This window comes from Thalassophryne amazonica, chromosome 1 (assembly GCF_902500255.1).
Source record: "Thalassophryne amazonica chromosome 1, fThaAma1.1, whole genome shotgun sequence".
Lineage (NCBI taxonomy): Eukaryota > Metazoa > Chordata > Actinopteri > Batrachoidiformes > Batrachoididae > Thalassophryne > Thalassophryne amazonica.
The window spans coordinates 95,013,949-95,035,125 of NC_047103.1; the positions used below are offsets into that span (position 1 = coordinate 95,013,949).

At 40.2% G+C, this 21,177-nt stretch overlaps 1 protein-coding gene across 1 annotated transcript in view; it reads left to right on the forward strand.

Annotated features, from left to right (window-relative positions):
- The first annotated feature begins 704 nt into the window (after positions 1-704).
- The window catches only part of ift74 (intraflagellar transport 74), a 137,743-nt gene continuing 117,270 nt past the window's right edge, over positions 705-21,177 (forward strand). The window contains exons 1-5 of the mRNA XM_034172843.1: positions 705-764; positions 1,986-2,125; positions 13,576-13,708; positions 14,041-14,089; positions 17,150-17,248. Of these exons, the coding sequence (XP_034028734.1) occupies positions 2,000-2,125; positions 13,576-13,708; positions 14,041-14,089; positions 17,150-17,248 (407 nt within the window). The 5' untranslated portion in view covers positions 705-764; positions 1,986-1,999. The remainder of the gene's footprint in view (positions 765-1,985; positions 2,126-13,575; positions 13,709-14,040; positions 14,090-17,149; positions 17,249-21,177) is intronic.

A 21,177-nucleotide genomic window follows, 5' to 3' on the forward strand; every position in this document is an offset into this window, starting at 1 on the left:
ACTTTTGACCCTCAGTCAGGGTAAAAAGTACCTCCTTCATCCCCTCCAACCACACTGTTAAAATTTAAATCTCTATTTCCATGTCTTCCTCCACTGCTTCTTCTTCTTCTTCTTCTATTTGTCAAATCTTCATTTTGTTGAATTACCGGCACCAACTGAACGGCGGTTGTGGGAAAACAAAGCGCAAATGGCCAAAATTCCCTCAGTTAAAATAAAAACAAAACCACGTACACTAGACAGAGAGAGACTGAGAAAGTGAGGGAGAGTCATGTCTCTTGTAGTCAAAGGTAAATGGAAAGAGAAACAGCAAGAAGAATATACAGAACCTGGACACATAATAAAAAATTAAATTAAACATTACAAATATATTTTTTCATAGAAAGCCTCCAATTTGGACCATAAAAGCAATTTCACAAAATGCCAAAAATGATTTTTAAATGGCAGTCTTATAATCTTTTCAAGAAAGAGGTGTGCCAGTGTAAACAAACAGATTTTTTGGAATAACACAAGACGCATCACTGCCTCACTGCCTATAGTAATCTCCAAAAGCAGACACGCATTTCAAAGAATCATGGACAAACATAATGGGTAAAAAAAATCTGCAGCGATTGCAGCTGCATCTGTCAAAGAGGGCGCCAGTGTGACAATTGTGATATCAAGCTACTTTCAGCGAAGAAGAACAGCGTCACTAGCAGGCTGTTACCGAGGTAACGGGGACGTGCCTTGGTGTTCCTGTCTCCTTCGGCTTCACCTTTTTTACTCTGGTAGGTAACTAAAAGTTGTTTGCGGTCGAACGTTAGAGATACTCATGTCACGAAGCATTAGATAGTTAATTCTCGCTAGGTTTTTAACGGCAGATAATGTTAATATTCTGTGATGTTACCTTTAGCTAGTTGCTAGCTTGAACATTGGATGCTGCTGCTTCCGTAGGGAGCGATTTAACAGATGTTTATTTGTAAAAGTGTGAACAGAGTCCTTTCATATTAAGTTAATCTCTGTTTCAGTGTTATTAGTCAGTTGTTCTAAATCCACTTTCATGATGTCTGGCGACTGACCTGTTGAAAATATTCTTCTCCATGAGGGCTGTTCATTGTTTTGACCTGAATATCGGGGCTCTTAGGTGCCATAATCTGACACAGATTTTTTTTAATAGTCATTATGATCTTTATATGAGAATCAAGACTGGACCTGGTCAGCCATCTCCGCGTCCACCATCCCATTCGGGAGACAGTCTTCCTCATCACGCCACCAAAGGATTGCAACAACAACGAGACATACACTGTCACTCACTCAATACTTTATTCAGGACACAAAAACGGTCCATAGCACAAAATATAGATAAATAAAGAGAACAAAAACAGTCATAAATCCACAGTAACAAAATTTTCAAATATTTACAGATGGATTAAAATGCCACAGTGTTTAAATAAATAATATATGGCACATTACTGGTCCATTTTTGTGTAAGAATCATCAAATGATGTGTTATGTAGCTTATTTTATGGGAACAAACACAGAGTCTGAAACAGAAAGCTCATTATAACCAATTTAAGATGATAACTACTGTTGTTTTCCTATTTGTACGGGTTGTGTTATTTAGATTTGGAAAGCCAGCTCACACAGAGAAAATCTGGATATGTTGGTCTCACTGAAGCATACTCCCCTATGGTGTGGTAGGCAACTAAACTGAACACATTGTCAATGTCCAAATGTTATTGGACTTAACTGTGTGTCAACCTGAAACATTAAGATTTCCTAACACAAAGACACTTGCATGTAAATAGCCATAGCCGTCTTTTGTGTTACATCAGTAACAGGGGGAGGAGGGGATGTTGTGGACAGATTTTATATCAAATAAGATGCTTCCTGTCCAGTTCAGAAAACAAATAAACAACAAACAGTCAGCCACAGCAAGACTGCATGGTTGTGTGAATGAGTTTACATCCAGCAGTACCAAATACTTGATGTAATTTTTTTCCCCTCAGTGTTTTTTGGCATCATGGCAAGCCAGCGCCCTCCCTCTGGTTTGGGTCGACCAGTTAGCCGCAGTGGGTCTGTTGTTCCCGGGACTGCAAGATCTCCAATGACTGGTCGACCTCCTACGGCTATACGTGTGGCAACTGGGGTGAGCTACTATGTTGAAATGTTTAGTTTTGAGTATTTTGGAATTTCTCAGCATTTTAACAATGACAACATTCATCAAAAGCAGAAATTATCTGATGTTCAATTGTACTCCTATTTCTTCCATGAACACATTTCAATCTTATCTGTGCATCATTGTTTACCATGGCAAAGTTGTGTCGTTAGCTATGGTAAGAGTTGTCACTCAATATAGCACAGGGTTCCCATGGGCCCTTGATATCCTTGAAAGTTTGTGAATTTGGAAAGAAGTAATGGCCCTTAAAAGTTTTTGAAAATAGTATACAGCTAATGGATGTTTGTGAGTGCAATGGTGAGAATGTTTGCATGTGTTGAAAGATCGAATGTACAGTCCATCTTTTCTTTTCCTATTCCTTCCTTTGTCAGAATGGGAAACTTATTATTTGTTTTATATGACACCTAAATAGATCCACATCATTTGATATTTTATTTAAAGTTACACGTATTTCTTCTCAGAGCAGAAAGCTAACAGCAGCAGAGCACAGAGCCATCTTTGGCCGCCCAACAGTTGACTCTGCCCCGTAGGTATTTCACCAGCACCACTGAGCAGTGTGACAGCTGCTGAGGATCTCAGCGGAATGTGTGGAAATACACGTCTGCTTTCATCTGTCCAGTGAAAAAGTGCTTCTTTGGCTGCTAAAGATGTCTCGGTCAACGATGTCACTACTGGATTTAGCTTTCTCGTATCATCAAACAATTTATATGAAAAGCTAATGGACATGTTTAGTAGTGCAAAATACATGGGACAAAAATGCATGGTAAATACAACTAAAATGCATGGTACATGATATCACTTACAGTATACTTTGACAAGTAATGAATGTTATGTGACACACAGTCCAACTATCAAATGACAAGGATCTATTTGGGTGTTATATAATATGCAATTTATGAGTGCAATCATAACAATATTTCATTCATTATTTATTTGTTTTATATAATGCTTAAAATAGATCCTTGTCATTTGATTGTTTATTAATCTATAAACAAGAGAAAAGGGACTTACGTCCTTCTGGGTGCTATGGTGTCTGTCAAAGCTTGGTAGTGTTAGCTATATCTGTGTTTATTTGTTATTTTATATGTATGTATGTATGTATATATATATATATATATATATATATATATATATATATAGTGTATATTTTGCTATATCAAGTATTTGCTATACTTAAATGGGTATATTTTTTTAGTGAGTTAGGGGAGTTAGGTTCCTTTCACCCAAACTTAAATCTAGGCTTGCATCTCAGCTGTACCTTCTGGCAAATTGTAACTGAACTTTCAGGTCTTCTTTTTAATAAACCTTCCTCTGTGCCACTTCATCATAAAGCTGTATAACTGGGCATGCAAAATGTAAAACATGCAATATGCACAATTTCTCCAATCACAGTCAGAGAAGCCTGTAACTTCTTCTGGGTTGTCTGGGTGTGTTGGTGTCTTTCCTCACTCTTCTCCTTCTCACAGTCACTCAGTTTTTGAGAACTGAGAGCCCTTGAGCAAGGTCCTTAATCCCTAAGTTGCTCCCAGTGTGTAGTGAGTACCTTTTATGGCAGCAGCCTCACATCGGGGTGAATGTAGGCATTATTTGTGAAGCTTTGAGTGTCTAATGCAGATGGAAAAGAGCTATATAAATGCAGTCCATTTACCATTATTTCATAATTAAATCATGTTTAAACAAGCATCAAGAGATTTTTTTAAAAGGAAGACTTATAACATCACATGAAAGAAAAGTAAAAGACTAAAATTGTAAATATAAATTAATTTTTTTTTTGTTAACTGTTGTGAATATGTCCCACAAATGCACAAAGAACTTCAAAATGCAGGTAGCCAAAAAGACAAAAAGGTGAGTGCAAAAATAGGCAGTTTACCAGGTCTGTGAAAACTCTGCGGATCCGTGGGATTCCACGGATTTCATCATGGGGAGGGGGGGGCGTGGGGTGTTAGTGATTAATCGTGAACAGTACTGAGTTTTTAAAATGCTTATCACAAAGCGTTCTCTTTTTTTATGACATCATGTAAGTTGTATAAGTCTGCGGACACTGATCTGTGTGTTACAGATACAAATCAGTTTCCTCAGATCCGCGGAGTTTTGCGAAGGAAAAATGCCACTCAAAGCGTAGCTGTTACGACAGTTGTCGTAAAGCAGGACTGGTTGGTTGGTTGCTGCGGCAACGCTGTATGGCTCCTGTGCGACGCTTAAGCTAAACTTAGCATGTGGACATTCCAAACTTTTAGAGCTTTCAAGTTTTTAAAGGAGATTTGTGCAGCCTGTCTGTGTTATGGATCGACTTCGCACAGAGAGAAGATGGCGAGAAAGACTGAAAAAGTCTTTTAAGGACAAGAATCTGTGGAATTGTCGCTGGCTTCATCAACACACCTGAAAGATAAAAGAAACAGGAAAAGTGAACTGTGCCCTCTCAGGAAAACATGCTAAGAATTTTTCTCTCCCTGGAAAATAAACATTCTGCTGTTTAAACAGCATTTTAGACAAGATTATGTGACTTTTTTTTTCGCTAATCTAGACTTTCTTTCATTGTAAAAAAGACATTGTCGCTTTGAATGGATTTAGGCTGCATGAATTTACACAAGAATATAAGTGACTTTTTACTATAAGATATATTATTGATATTTTACCATGATTTTCCAAATATTCTCCAAGCTTTAGCTGTGGTTTTTGAAATGCTGTAAAAGTCTTTTCAGTCTTCAGAAATTTCATGTAGTTTAATTGTTCTAAGTTGATGCATAATTTGGTTTACATTTAAAAGGAAAATCATTCCAAGGCCTACTTCCATGACATATTCTGTTATTTCAACATCATTGACAGGTCAAATAAAAGGTTGACTATAGGATCATTTAAATATCCACTAATTTTGAGATTTGTTCTTCCAGGAGATGCTGAAAAAGTATCATTCGATAAAAATTTAATTCTGGGGCCCCACAGGGCCCTAGACCCCGGCTCCTGGGGAGCCGTACCCCCCCCCCCCCGACCCCCTGCAAATTTTCCTCCGATTTCACAATTTTCATTTCACAGCCCTGATTTAATATCCAAACAAAGTAGTGAAAAACAGTGTCAGGATCAAAGATGAGAACAAAAATTTCCAACATACACAGGAGTCTTAGTAATTACCAAATGGTTGATAACAAAAAAAGCAATTTTCAAAAACAGACAGTGAAGGAAGGACTTACACAGGGAGGACACAGGTACAGATGCAACCGCGAGTGAGACAGGTATTGGAATCAGGAAATTGTGGTAACATGGGAATGCTAACCAAACGACTGGCAAGGAACAAAAACCTGGATGTGACTCAAATACAGGCTACCAGATTACTACAGGTGTGGGGAGTATGTGAAGGTATGGGAAACACAGGTGGACAAAATGAGCAGGAGGAAAAACCAGGGCTTCACAACCAGTGAGAAAATAAAACTACACAATGTGACTAGAAATGTGACATAACACCAGAGCTGAATAACAGATTAACATAACCTGAAACAGACACAGTGAAAATGGAGATTCTAAACCACAAGGAGGGAAAGAGAACAGAATAAATATTAGAGGAGCACAAGGGGTGGAGCCCTCTCGGTGGACAGCTGTCATACCTTGTGCCGGGCTGTCAGGTGTGACCATGGCAACAGCGTGTCAGGAGGGGGTAGGAAACCGCAGAGACACCTTAGGAGAAACACGCTCATAGAGGACATGCGCACGCTCATACGAGACAGACAGGGAGAGAATCATACCTGCACACACCCTCATGACCTGAGGAAGACTCACTACCCCACACACACACTCAGGATCCGGAAAGCAACCACACCGAGAAAGACTGACCCATGCTCACTCTCTCTCTCACACACACACACACACACACGCATACTCAAGACCTGGGAAGCAACCACACAGAGGGAGAGAGGACAGGAAGGACATGGGAAACAACACTAACCAGAATCCCCAAAAACAAGCCAACCAGACGTTTTTATTTTTGTTATTCATTTATTTGTAAAGGAACCATGTAGAGTAAAAACCATACATTTTTCCATTTGATGCATTGTACCAGAGTTAGCTTCAAGCTAATTTATATCTGCAGTCCCTTGGCAAGTTACAATTAGAACATAAATAATAAAACATCACAAAAATATTATCTCAAAGCTGCAGAGCTGTAGATCACCCACATAGACATATGCACACAAACATATTCACACAGACTGAACCCAGAACCCTATCAGTTAACTATAATAACAGGAAAATAAACTATAATTTCTCTGCTATAATTTTCTCTCTTTTCTTTGTTAAAAGAAAGTATATTTACATATTGAGGGGTCTGTGTCCTTCCTTAAGGTGGCACTGTGGTTCCATCCCTAAGTTGACCATTTTTATGACCTTTGATCTTTGGGTATCTGGTTTATTGAGCTGTTATCTGTAGAAAGTGTCCTGTTGGTGTCTGGACATTCTCTGAATTGGACAGGTTTCATTAAACTGTCTAATAAATTCTGCTTGAACTGGTGTTGACTGGAACAGTTGTGGAGCAAGCGTCTTTGATCTATAGATCAGGGGTGGGCAACTTGTTCCAGAAAGGGCCAAGAGGGTGCAGGTTTTCTTTGCAGCCACTGACTCCACCAGGTGATTTCACTCATTAACTGATCCCATCTGCTCAAAGTGATATTAATCATTGAAATCACCTGGTGGAGTCAGTGGCTGCAGAGAAAACCTGCACCCTCTTGGCCCTTTCTGGAACAAGTTGCCCACCCCTGATCTATAGGGACTCTTTGTTGAAGTTCTTCTGAGCTGCCATAAATGCAGCCAGGAAATGTTTGGAAGACTGGTCACTTTGCAGGAAGGGAGGTTGGGAAGATTTTGGTGCTTGGCATGACGGCTTGGCAGTAGCATGGTGGCTTCTCCTGTCTCTCCCACACTTTTCTGCTCTGGCTGTGAAATGTTTAGTTATTCCTCGGCCTCCTTTAGCAGTAATGGTACTTGTAATAAGTGTAGCTTATTCGTAGCTTTGGAGGCCAGGCTGGGCGAATTGGAGATTCGGCTCCGCACCTTGGAAAATCCTACAGCTAGCCAGGCCCCTGTAGTTGGTGCGGACCAAGGTAGCTTAGCCGCCGTTAGCTGTCCCCCAGCAGATCCCGAGCAGCCGGGAAAGCAGGCCGGCTGGGTGACTGTGAGGAGGAAGTGTAGTCCTAAACAGAAGCCCCCTGTACACCACCAACCCGTTCACATCTCTAACCGTTTTTTCCCCACTCAGCGACACCCGCCAGGAACAAACGCTGGTTATTGGCGACTCTGTTTTGAGAAATGTGAAGTTAGCGACACCAGCAACCATAGTCAATTGTCTTCCGGGGGCCAGAGCAGGCGACATTGAAGGAAATTTGAAACTGCTGGCTAAGGCTAAGCGTAAATTTGGTAAGATTGTAATTCACATCGGCAGTAATGACACCCGGTTACGCCAATCAGAGGTCACTAAAATTAACATTGAATCGGTGTGTAACTTTGCAAAAACAATGTCGGACTCTGTAGTTTTCTCTGGGCCCCTCCCCAATCAGACCGGGAGTGACATGTTTAGCCACATGTTCTCCTTGAATTGCTGGCTGTCTGAGTGGTGTCCAAAAAATGAGGTGGGCTTCATAGATAATTGGCAAAGCTTCTGGGGAAAACCTGGTCTTGTTAGGAGAGACGACATCCATCCCACTTTGGATGGAGCAGCTCTCATTTCTAGAACTCTGGCCAATTTTATTAAACCCTCCAAACCGTGACTATCCAGGGTTGGGACCAGGAAGCAGAGTTGTAGTCTTACACACCTCTCTGCAGCTTCTCTTCCCCTGCCATCCCCCCAATACCCCATCCCCATAGAGACGGTGCCTGCTCCCAGACCACCAACAACCAGTAAAAATGTATTTAAGCATAAAAATTCAAAAAGAAAAAATAATGTAGTACCTTCAACTGCACCACAGACTAAAACAGTTAAATGTGGTTTATTAAACATTAGGTCTCTCTCTTCTGAGTCCCTGTTAGTAAATGATATAATAATTGATCAACATATTGATTTATTCTGCCTTACAGAAACCTGGTTACAGCAGGATGAATATGTTAGTTTAAATGAGTCAACACCCCCGACTCACACCAACTGTCAGAATGCTTGTAGCATGGGCGGAGGGAGAGGATTAGAAGCAATCTTCCACTCCAGCTTATTAATTAATCAAAAACCCAGACAGAGCTTTAATTCATTTGAAAGCTTGACTCTTAGTCTTGTCCATCCAAATTGGAAGTCCCAAAAAACAGTTTTATTTGTTGTTATCTATCGTCCACCTGGTCATTACTGTAAGTTTCTCTGTGAATTTTCAGACCTTTTGTCTGACTTAGTGCTTAGCTCAGATAAGATAATTATAGTGGGCGACTTTAACATCCACATAGATGCTGAGAATGACAGCCTCAACTGAAGTTATTGCACTTGGCGCCACAAATCTTAGAAACATGGTGTCTAACCAGATCCTTACTCTGGATGGCATTACCCTGACCTCTAGTAATACTGTGAGAAATCTTGGAGTCATTTTTGATCAGGATATGTCCTTCAGTGCGCATATTAAGCAAAATATGTAGGACTGCTTTTTTGCATTTGCGCATTATCTCTAAAATTAGAAAGGTCTTGTCTCAGAGTGATGCTGAAAAACTAATTCATGCATTTATTTTCTCTAGGCTGGACTATTGTAATTCATTATTATCAGGTTGTCCTAAAAGTTCCCTGAAAGGCCTTCAGTTAATTCAAAATGCTGCAGCTAGAGTACTGACGGGGACTAGAAGGAGAGAGCATATTTCACCCATATTGGCCTCTCTTCATTGGCTTCCTGTTAATTCTAGAATAGAATTTAAAATTCTTCTTCTTACTTATAAGGTTTTGAATAATCAGGTCCCATCTTATCTTAGGGACCTCATAGTACCATATCACCCCAATAGAGCGCTTCGCTCTCAGACTGCAGGCTTACTTGTAGTTCCTAGGGTTTTTAAGAGTAGAATGGCAGGCAGAGCCTTCAGCTTTCAGGCTCCTCTCCTGTGGAACCAGCTCCCAATTCGGATCGGGGAGACAGACACCCTCTCTACTTTTAAGATTAGGCTTAAAACTTTCCTTTTTGCTAAAGCTTATAGTTAGGGCTGGATCAGGTGACCCTGAACCATCCCTTAGTTATGCTGCTATAGACTTACACTGTTGGGGGGTTCCCATGATGCACGGTTTCTTTCTGTTTTTGCTCTGTATGCACCACTCTGCATTTAATCATTGATCTCTGCTGTCTTCCACAGCATGTCTTTTTCCTGGTTCTCTCCCCTCAGCCTCAAACAGTCCCAGCAGAAGACTGCCCCTCCCTGAGCCTGGTTCTGCTGGATGTTTCTTCCTGTTAAAAGGGAGTTTCTCCTTCCCACTACTCACAGAGGGTCGTTTTGACCGTTGGGGTTTTTCTGTAATTATTGTATGGCTTTTGCCTTACAATATAAAGCACCTTGGGGCAACTGTTTGTTGTGATTTGGCGCTATATAAATAAAATTGATTTTTTTTTTAATTTTTTGATAAGAAAAGTGTCCAAAATATTAACGTAAACTTGTGCATTTATTGATGATGTAATGACAGCCATCTCCCCAGTGCCTTTACCTGACATGCAGCCCCATATCATCAATGACTGTGGAAATTTACATGTTCTCTTCAGGCAGTCATCTTTATAAATCTCATTGGAACGGCACCAAACAAAAGTTCCAGCATCATCACCTTGCCCAATGCAGATTCAAGAGTCATCCAGTCATCCACAGTCCACGATTGCTTTTCCTTAGCCCATTGTAACCTTGTTTTTTTCTGTTTAGGTGTTAATGATGGCTTTCGTTTAGCTTTTCTGTATGTAAATCCCATTTCCTTTAGGCGGTTTTTTACAGTTCGGTCACAGACCTTGACTCCAGTTTCCTCCCATTCGTTCCTCATTTGTTTTGTTGTGCATTTTCGATTTTTGAGACATATTGCTTTAAGTTTTCTGTCTTGACGCTTTGATGTCTTCCTTGGTCTACCAGTATGTTTGCCTTTAACAACCTTCCCATGTTGTTTGTATTTGGTCCAGAGTTTAGACACAGCTGACTGTGAACAACCAACATCTTTTGCAACATTGCGTGATGATTTACCCTCTTTTAAGAGTTTGATAATCCTCTCCTTTGTTTCAATTGACATCTCTCGTGTTGGAGCCATGATTCATGTCAGTCCACGTGGTGCAACAGCTCTCCAAAGTGTGATCACTCCTTTTTAGTTGCAGACTAACGAGCAGATCTGATTTGATGCAGGTGTTAGTTTTGGGGATGAAAATTTACAGGGTGATTCCATAATTTATTCCTCAGAATTGAGTGAGTCCATATTTTTTTTCCCTCTGCTTGGTCTAAAAAAGTAACCGTTACTAACTTCCACAATTATTTTTCCTGATTTGTTATAGTGTTTCTTAAAGCCAGAAAGTTGCCATTTGAAATGACTTTAGTTTTGTGTCATGTCTGTGATCTGCTTTTTTTCTACAAAATTAAACAACTGAATGAACATCCTCCAAGGCCGGTGATTCCATAATTATTGCCAGGGGTTGTAGATCAAGCGGTCCTGTATAACGAACAAGAATAGATCTTAAGTCTTGCATATTCATTTCTCATCTACAAGATGGTTATAAATATCTTTTGAAATTGTTGAAGTTGCATGTCATTCATGAGTTTCCTGGTTAAAACATACTCCTGGATAGTTCTGTTTGTAATTTTCACAAGAATGTAGACCAATAACATCGAAAAATGTAATTCAAGAATCCTGATTGTGGCTCAGCTGTGTGTAAGTCAAATTGCAGTGAAGTGGATGGTGGAAGAAACTGCTGAATCAGTTAAAGACTGCATGTTAGTGAAGAGGATCCTTTTACTGCTCAGTCTGAAACTCTGTGACTGTTGCTCCTTTGGGTTCAGGATTACACAATTTTCACCCTGGACATAACAGCAGTCTATTGTAGGGCTATGTGTAGACAGGCAAACACACACACTCACTCATATCTTTGGTCAGTTTACAGTTCACTTAACCTACATGTCTTTGGAAGAGGGAAGAAGCCAAAGCACTCAGATGGAACTCATGCAAACACAAGGAGAATATGCAAATTCCACACAGAAAAGACCAGATCTGAAGAGATCCCCCAACCTTCTTGCTGAGGGCCATCAGGTCTCTACACCCATCTTGAATATACGAGGTCTGTCAATAAAGTAACGGTCCTTTTTATTTTTTTCAAAAACTATATGGATTTCATTCATATGTTTTTACGTCAGACACGCTTGAACCCTCGTGCGCATGCGTGAGTTTTTCCACGCCTGTCGGTGACGTCATTCGCCTGTGAGCACTCCTTGTGGGAGGAGTCGTCCAGCCCCTCGTCGGAATTCCTTTGTCTGAGAAGTTGCTGAGAGACTGGCGCGTTGTTTGATCAAAATTTTTTCTAAACCTGTGAGACACATCGAAGTGGACACGGTTCGAAAAATTAAGCTGGTTTTCAGTGAAAATTTTAACGGCTGATGAGAGATTTTGAGGTGATTCTGTCGCTTTAAGGACTTCCCACGGTGCGAGACGTCGTGCAGCGCTCTCAGCCGCCGTCGTCAGCCTGTTCAAGCTGAAAACCTCCACATTTCAGGCTCTATTGATCCAGGACGTCGTGAGAGAAGTTTCAGAAGAAGTCGGTTTCAGCATTTTATCCGGATATTCCACTGTTAAAGGAGATTTTTTTAATGACAGACGTGCGGACGGGTCCGCGCGTCGGGACGCAGCCGACGCGACGCTCCGCCACAGGAAAAACACCTCTGTTGAAAGCCTTAAGGACAAGTTGGAACATGTCCTGCTGTTAAACAATTTCTCATATACTCACTCCACTGAAAGCCATCAAAAGCCGCCTGGATTTTACAAATGGTTATCAACACGGAGGTGTTTTTCCTGTGCCGCCGCACCGCGTCGGCTGCGTCCCGACGCGCGGACCCGTCCGCACGTCTTTCATTAAAAAAATCTCCTTTAACAGTGGAATATCCGGATAAAATGCTGAAACCGACTTCTTCTGAAACTTCTCTGTTCTCTCACGACGTCCTGGATCAATAGAGCCTGAAATGTGGAGGTTTTCAGCTTGAACAGGCTGACGACGGCGGCTGAGAGCGCTGAGCGACGTCTCGCACCGTGGGAAGTCCTTAAAGCGACAGAATCACCTCAAAATCTCTCATCAGCCATTAAAATTTTCACTGAAAACCAGCTTAATTTTTCGAACCGTGTCCACTTCGATGTGTCTCACAGGTTTAGAAAAAATTTTGATCAAACAACGCGCCAGTCTCTCAGCAACTTCTCAGACAAAGGAATTCCGACGAGGGGCTGGACGACTCCTCCCACAAGGAGTGCTCACAGGCGAATGACGTCACCGACAGGCGTGGAAAAACTCACGCATGCGCACGAGGGTTCAAGCGTGTCTGACGTAAAAACATATGAATGAAATCCATATAGTTTTTGAAAAAAATAAAAAGGACCGTTGCTTTATTGACAGACCTCGTATGCTGGAATCACCCTTCCAGTGGAATCATAACAGAGCTATATCAGAAAAGCTTCTATTATGCTCTGTGGATCAGAATTAACCTGGTTTTTATTATGTTATCCTGAAATCTTTTGAGGTTTTTTAATAGCTAAAATCAGTGTTTTATCTGGGAGATGGTTTGGATTGCCAAATCCATATTCCAAAAGTGTATGTTATGGATGACGTCATCTGATTTTGAAACACCCTCTTTTGCGATTTAATCTTACATAAAAAAAATAATAATAAAAATTGATCTAGATGGAAGGTTTTGTGGTACTAGACCCCGGTCATGTCACTTCTGGGAAGTTCAGCCACAAGCCTAACTAGAAAGTTTAATTGAAGAATTGCATGTGTGAATTTGAGGAGCTTGCACTGTGCCACAACTATACATTGTCATCTCTTTATCATGCCCCTGCCACACTTACACACAAACTCATGTTAGCTACTTGCAGAATGATATACGACTGTTTTGGAGAGGGGAAGGGCGATACTAAACATGTCCTTTGTATAGTTCAAAGTTCTTCTATCAGTGCATTTCAATGTCAGTACCTAAAATATCTCTTTTGTACAAGAGACCTCTTACTCCCACAGCAGTCAGAGATTTGATCATCAGGTCAGTGACAAAAATCTGAAAAATAAATCCATTTCACACAACCAAAAACAAATAAATCTTTACAATTGAGACACAAAAAGTAGTGGATGCTTGCTATTTGTGTGATTGCTAATTTAATTTCAACTATTAGTCTAATTTCAAAATTATTATTTGTTATTTTAGTTTTTGGTACGGGAATGTAGGATCCATTACACAAGGTCTGACGTTCTGTTTTGTCACTTTCCTTTCAGATGGTTCCAGGTACAAGTGCTATGAGGGGGGGTGTCCCCATCTCCACACCAGGAATCCTGTCAGCACAGTTCAAAGTGACTGACCGGCCGATGACTCAGCAGGGGCTCAGTGGGATGAAGACTTCCATGAAGGGTAGGTAAAGTGACGCATACTTTGTTATCACGAGTGGATTTTAGCTTCATGGTTGGTGCTTACTTGCATCAAACTGGTGTCCTGCCCAGGGGGAGTTGTTGATTTGTATCTGCTTCACACCACATAATCTGGATAAGGCACCAACTGGCCTCACTATAGGACTGACTGCTACTACTGTTAATGGTTCCACAAACTGTCTTGGGCATTTTAGTATGTGGTGCACCTGTGAAACATCCAGAGAGACAAGAATTCCATCATTACAAATCTCATTCCTCTGCTTTTCTGCCTCCACTCGCTGACTCCAATCTGACTGTTTCTTCCATCTCCAAAAGGACCCCAGCGACAGATTCTGGATAAGTCCTACTACTTGGGTCTTCTCAGGTAATTACCTAATTATAATGAGTTCCACTGCTGTCAACTATAGTTTTATCTTCATTATGGTTTCAACCCATATTCTTTTGTTGATTTGGTAGTAGGATTACAAACTTTTAAACTTGATGAAAAGTTTGAATGTGGTCTGGACTAGAAACTTAACTATTCAGAGTTGGTTTGCAAACACAGGTGGGGTTTGGAATTTTAACCAAACTCCAAGAGATATGTACACTGGAAATCTACTCTAGGCTGTTCATGTATGAAGTAGTCTATGGAAATAATGAAGGAATATGACAGACTTTGATGTGATACACTGAAGCAATGGCTTGCCTATTTATTTTGGGCCCTTAAACACATTGAATCAGGTACAAAAAGCGTTACACCTGAAACATGGTCATCTGATTCGGAATATGTTGTGAGCTAAAATAATAAAGATTTTGTCAGTGTACACACACACACACACACACACACACACACACACACACACACACACACACACACACACACACACACACACATATATATATATATATATATTCCCAATTTATACATAACAGGGGAAAAATCCTCATGTTTGAAATTCTGAAATTCCTCTATTTGAATTTTTTCTTTGAGATCTATGTTTTAGTTTTAATTTACATTATTGTTTTTCTAAGTACGAACATTATGACATGAAACTAGAATTAAAAAAAAATGTATCATCTATTCCATGTATTTGTTACTTCTGCAAATGAAGTTTAGCGGCGGTTATGTTTTTGCCCCTGTTTCGTTGTTTGTTTGTGAACAGCCTGGAACCCACAATTTTTCATATATCGTTATTTATTTAATTTTTAGAGAAGATTCATATCCCAATAGGTGAAAACAATTCAGTTTTCAAGATCAAAGTTCAAAGTCAGGAAAAAGTTGGTAAATTGGAAAAATCCCTATTTTTAACACATTTTCAAAAATTCATAACTCTGTCAAAAAGGACTGAATGTCTTTCATATTTGAGAACTTTATGTAGGATGGTATCCTTTATCAACTGACAAAGTCTGATCTGGATCTGATCCAGATTACAGATTGTGTGTCCATTTAAATTTAACTTTGAAAACCCGATTTAATGTATAATTTACATGATGTCTGTGAGGTGCAGACTGGCACTCACTATTGCCTGACAAAGTTTGATCCAGATGTAATCTGGATTGTGGATTTTTTTTTGCCTCGATCACACTTATTTGTGACAATGAGGTACAAACTGCCACTCTCAATGAATAGACTAATTTTGATCTGCATCTGATCCATAATTGTAGATTTAGTGGATATCTATATTATAATAGCCAAGTGGCCTCTATGTGTGTGTGCGTGCGTGCATGAATGCCTTAGTATGGCTTCGATCACTCAAAAACTGGGGAGAGCTGACTGACATTTGTCGTTTGGTATATTTATGTAGTTTGGTTCAAGGATGAATGCTGCGAAAAGTTGATTGGACAAATACCTTTGGCGAAATTAGCAGTTTTAGCTAACCAGTAAACAATGGACATTGCGCTGCAGTGTACCAGGGGAGTTTGGGGGTTTGAGGTTTCAAATGTTATTATTGTGGCTCATGTTAGTTTAACAGTGTTGTTAGTGTTATTGATTTATTGTGTTTTTCAATTGGCTTGGTCAGTTCAATTGGTTAGGTCGGTTTTGTTAAGTGGGCAGCACGGTCACTTAGTGGTTAGCACGGTTGCCTCACAGCAAGAAGGCCATGTATTTGATTCCCACCTATGGCCTTTCTGTGTGGAGTTTGTTTGTTCTACCTGTGTTTGTGTGGGTTCTCTCTGGGTGCTCCCGCTTCCTCCCACATCCAATGACATGCAGGTTAGGTGAATTGAATTCTTTAAATTGTCCGTAGGAGTGCGTGCAGGTGTGACTGCACTTGTTTGTCTATACTGACATCCTGTCCAGGGTGTATTCAGCCTCTCGCTCTGTGACTGCTGGGATAGGCTCCATCCCTCCACGACCCTTAATTGGAGTAGGTGATTGAAGATGAGTGAGTAAGTTTAGTTAAGCATTGTGTTGCTGTTAAGTGTCATGTTGGTACCATGAGTGAAATGTGTAGTGCTTTTAATGTCTTCTGCCAACATCTTTGTTTGTCAAATTATTAATTTGTAATTATCAAATTACAGCAGCTGTGCACGCAACTTCAAGCACAGAGAAACTGGGGACAGCTGACACTTGCCGTTTGGTATGCTTATGTATTTTGGCTCAAGGATGAACGCTGCAAAAAAAGGAACATTGGTAAGACTAATATTTTCAAAGAAGCTATGGATATTAGCTAACAACACTGAACAATGGATGTTGCTAACTGCTTTCTGGACTCACAGGCCAATCCAGCAGAGAGTGGCAAGTCATTTTTATATTAAAAGTGTGAGTACGGTGAGTGATTTTATTTAGTAAGTTCAGTGTAAGTACATAATGTTATTGTAAATACGTTAAAAATACATGGATGGCACAAGAAAGTGAAAAGACCTATTTTCATTGTAGTCCATTTAAAAATCAAATGACAAAATAGAAGTAAAAATAAAATAATAATAATAGTGTGTTTATGATAGCAAGAACCTAAACAATTCATAAATACATTAAGACAGTAAATTAACATTAAAAAATTACATAATTAACAGGAAATAAAAGGGTTGGGTTCCTCTTCTAAAAATTGTTGAGATTTAAGGTTCTAAAAACATTCTGGATTTACATGCCATTCCAACTCATTATACAAGCTTTGCTTAATTTATTACCACCCTTCAAAAATGTCATGGAAACTGGTGTTGGCAGAGGTTTGCACTCTACGAGCATGGTGGTCTCGTTTTTCTGTTATTATTTGCTGTTATGGTTCAGTTATACAGAGATGGAGAATAAAATTAATTTTTATAAGCCTTTATGTAGATGTACTGATATCAAATTTTCACTAAAGAAGTATTGACTATAACTATGCACTGTGGTGGAATATTGTTACTATGTACCGCATTGTTCCCTTTCAAGGCGCACATCCATTTTCAACACATAGTGTCACTCATTTAAATAAAATGTGACGTGTCACTGTCCTTTTAGGAGTAAGATGAGTGAACTGACCACAGAGACAAGCAAACTGCACAAAGAGGTCGAGAATTACAACCAGGAGAACTCAGTCTATCTCTCCTTTGAGAAGAGGTGAGTGTTCTTTCTCCTCATTAGTGCTAACGGTGCCCTTGTTTTTGATTATTTTTTTGTCTTCGTTGTCAACTTTTGTGTTCACATCTCACCATCTTCTCTTTGTCACCAATACCTTGTTGAAAGAAAATAATAATTTACCTCAGTGGGTGGAATATGAGTTGCACATTTACACTTTTTGTGGAATTTTTCCACCGTGACCGTTTTGGTGCACAAGACTGAAACAAAATAGTAACAGAGGTCAGCATTAGACACAGATACCCTAGATATTTGTAAGGTAACCTTGAGTGTGATGAAAGGTGCGGTTATTTGCAAATAAATCTCTTCTCAAATTTTCTAATGACTATAATAGAATTGCTGATTCATCATAATTCAATGACATTTCAAGTAATGTTGAAGGATGAGGAAAGGAACAGGCTACACTGTGCTGCAGTGACGTGTGGTGAGGTTCATGACTGGTGAGGCACTGACTTCATCACATTCAGATTAACCCCACAGAGTAGCTTATTCACTGTTTGACTGACAGCAGTTAATAGGTTATGTTTATAATCTCATATCAACATTCTTTACACATACAAACTGTAGCACACAAAAAAGCACATTTAATTAAAAAAAAAACATTATTAGGGTCTTACCTTTACTTATAAATGAAGTCCATGTGCCCCTCCTTATGGAAAAAAATATCCCATCTGAGGCCAGAGACATTGTCACAAGTTGAGAAAAGAAGGCAGGAAAATAAGGCAGAAAAAGGCATTTCCTTGCTGGACACTCACACAGCCAGATTTTTTATGTGTCCCACTCCGTTTGAAAAGAGCGGGTCTTCTGTCACATAGTCTAAAGCAAACCTTTTAGCTCCAGTGTTGGTGTTCCTTTAATTATTACCTCCTGCTTCGATTGAAAGGCCAGTTTAGAGAATTGTTTCAGTTTGGATATGTAATCCTCCATTCTGAAAGTAAAAGAAATGGATCATGGCTCTTGACTTGCAGCTTGCTGTCACTTATTCTGCAGCTGAGGAGTTGCTGCAAGAAGAATCCCTGGGATCACCGGTGCCTCCTAACATGAGGCAAGAAAACTGTGTGCCTCACGTCGTCCTGTTTCCAGTCATTTTATGATCGCTCAGCGCACGAAACACGTTGCATACACATACATTTGTTGACAAAAAACACTGTACATTATGTACATCAGATAAACTATGGAATTTAAGTTCATACAGCCAAAGTGTTTGAGCATTTTAAGACTGACATACAGAGACACAGCAATACAGTCTCACTGCACAGCATACCAGCAGTTAGCCCAGTGATTGCACAATCCACAGCTGGCATGGCTGGCTGCTGCCTCACCGCATGTCTCTGCTCAGTATTTGAAGGGCAAATGTGAAAATTCAGCGATTTTTGAATAAAAAATATAATCTAAAACTGGTGAGGTCAAAAGGAAAATAATTTTATAGTACAAATCATTGGATAAATATAACTATTTCATTTCGTTTTTTCATTTTACATTTTTCTTTCCATGATGACAGGTGAGGCTCAGCCTCCCCTGCCTCCACTGACCGCACATAGCTTAAATTCACCCATTTCGGCGGTGGCGGTACACGACGTTCTCTTGCTCTCAGTTAACAGCACCATTATGACATCTGCGGCCGGTGTTCTGTCAAGTTGTGCATCTCGTCACATAAATCGACAGTTCCACGTCCCGAAAATATTGCGGATGCATGCACAAGCACAGTTTTACGGAGGGCTGGCCTCTCGACAGAAGTGACATCTTGCCCACCTGTCAGGGCGAGGAGTAATATATCCAATATCAGATTTGTGGAAAAAATGTAATTGGATTAGAATGCTTCTTTTCAACTTGTGGCAAAAATTATGTGATAGTTATAGAATAGTATAGTCTTTGTTGTCATTGCATGAGGTGGGGGGGGATATAATGAAATTTGGGGTGCTCCCGCAGTGCTGCTGTACACCACAACAGAAACTTATACACCACAAAATCTCATACACCACAAAAAAATTGTTTAAATAGGAAACATGTACTATACATACACACACATATACAATGTGGTAAAAAAGAATGAACAGGGCCATGTATTGTGAGATTTTAAGCCAAAACGTCCTTCCATCAGTGAGAACATTGAAGATGCAACGTGACTGGGTCTTCCAGCATGACAATGATCCCAAACACACCGCTCGGGCAACGAAGGAATGGCTCGGTAAAAAGCATTTCAAGGTCCTGGAGTGGCCTAGCCAGTCTCCAGACCTCAACCCCATCGAAAATTTGTTGAGGGAGTTGAAAGTTCATGTTGCCCAGCGACAGCCCCAAAACATCAGTGCTCTAGAGGAGATCTGCATGGAGAAATGGGCCAAAATACCAGCTACAGTGTGTGCAAACCTGGTGAAGACTTACAGGAAATGTTTGACCTCTGTCATTGCCAACAAAGGTTATGTTACAAAGTATTGAGTTGAACTTTTGTTATTGACCAAATACTTATTTTCTACCATAATTTACAAATAAATTCTTTAAAAATCCTATAATGTGATTTCCTGGATTTTTTTTTTCTCATTTTGTTTCTCATAGTTGAAATGTACCTATGATGAAAATTCCAGACCTCTCTCATCTCTCTAAGTAGGAGAACTTGCACAATCATGGACTGACTAAATACTTTTTTACCCCACTGTGTGTGTGTGTGTGTGTGTGTGTGTGTGTGTGTGTGTGTGTGTGTGTGTGTGTATATATATATATATATATATATATATATATATATATATATATATATATATATATATATATACACACACACACAATACATATACAGTGGCTTGCAAAAGCAATCAGTCCCTTGGTATTTCATGCATTTTAATTTGTTTATGGTATTTCAGATACAAAAAGTAAATCAGGCTTCTCAATATAAAAATTTCTAAAATTATCTTCCTGTAAATCTCTACATCTCGATATACATTAATTAAAAATCTAAAAGCCAAAATGATGGGTTGCATAGGTAACGGGCCCGTTTGGTATAATACTTGTAAATAATCAATTTTATTGCCACTTTTCTGTTGTGAAGATGTAGGAACACGGACCCACAACAGGGGGCGTTAAATGAACGGGCAATGGATAAGCCAAACAGTAACAATTTAATGTTGTGAAGTGCACAACGGAATACAGACAAATACAGTTTTGGTACTACAAACAATTATGTGAGTGACGTGTGGGCAGGCTTGAGGATAGGAGACGTCCGTCCAGAACCAAGCCGGATCCCACACGGCCCTCACCGCCAACGGATCTGAAGAACACCGGAGCCGCCAAGTCCTGGGTCCCCAGGTGGCCACCGTCTCCAGCTGTCAGACTTGGTACTGCTGGCAGAGAACAGAAACAGTATAGATGAGTGTGAGTTCGCACACTCAGTAATCCCACAGTCTGTGTTCTTTTGGGAGGGAGCACCTCCACCTCCAGTCACACACTCGTGCAGCTCCTGTCTAACCACTTATCTGGTTGGGGTGTGAAACGAAGCCGTCGCTGATCACACCAAACGCCAATCCCACAGATAAGGCACCACTACAGGAAAACGGCTGCAAAAAGGTATCAGACTATAAGTCAGAGTTAAGTTTAGCAGAGAAATGACCTCTTCTGGTAGCTGATTTCTCAGCGGGGAGGTGGAGTTGCAGTCCGGCCTTTATGGTGGTGGTGATGTGGATGAGTGACAGCTGGTGCTGATGACGAGTGACAGCTGTCACTCCCGGTTGCTATGACGTCCTCTCCTGCTTGAAGCCCGCACTTCAAGCAGGGCGACATCTGGTGGTTGTGGGCCAGCAGTACCTCCTCTTCAGCGGCCCACACAACATTTTCTTCAGACAAGTCGGGATGGATACATGAACATTTCCAAGTCACTGAATATGTCTTACGGTTACTGGGCACCACTCACTCATGTACTGTCG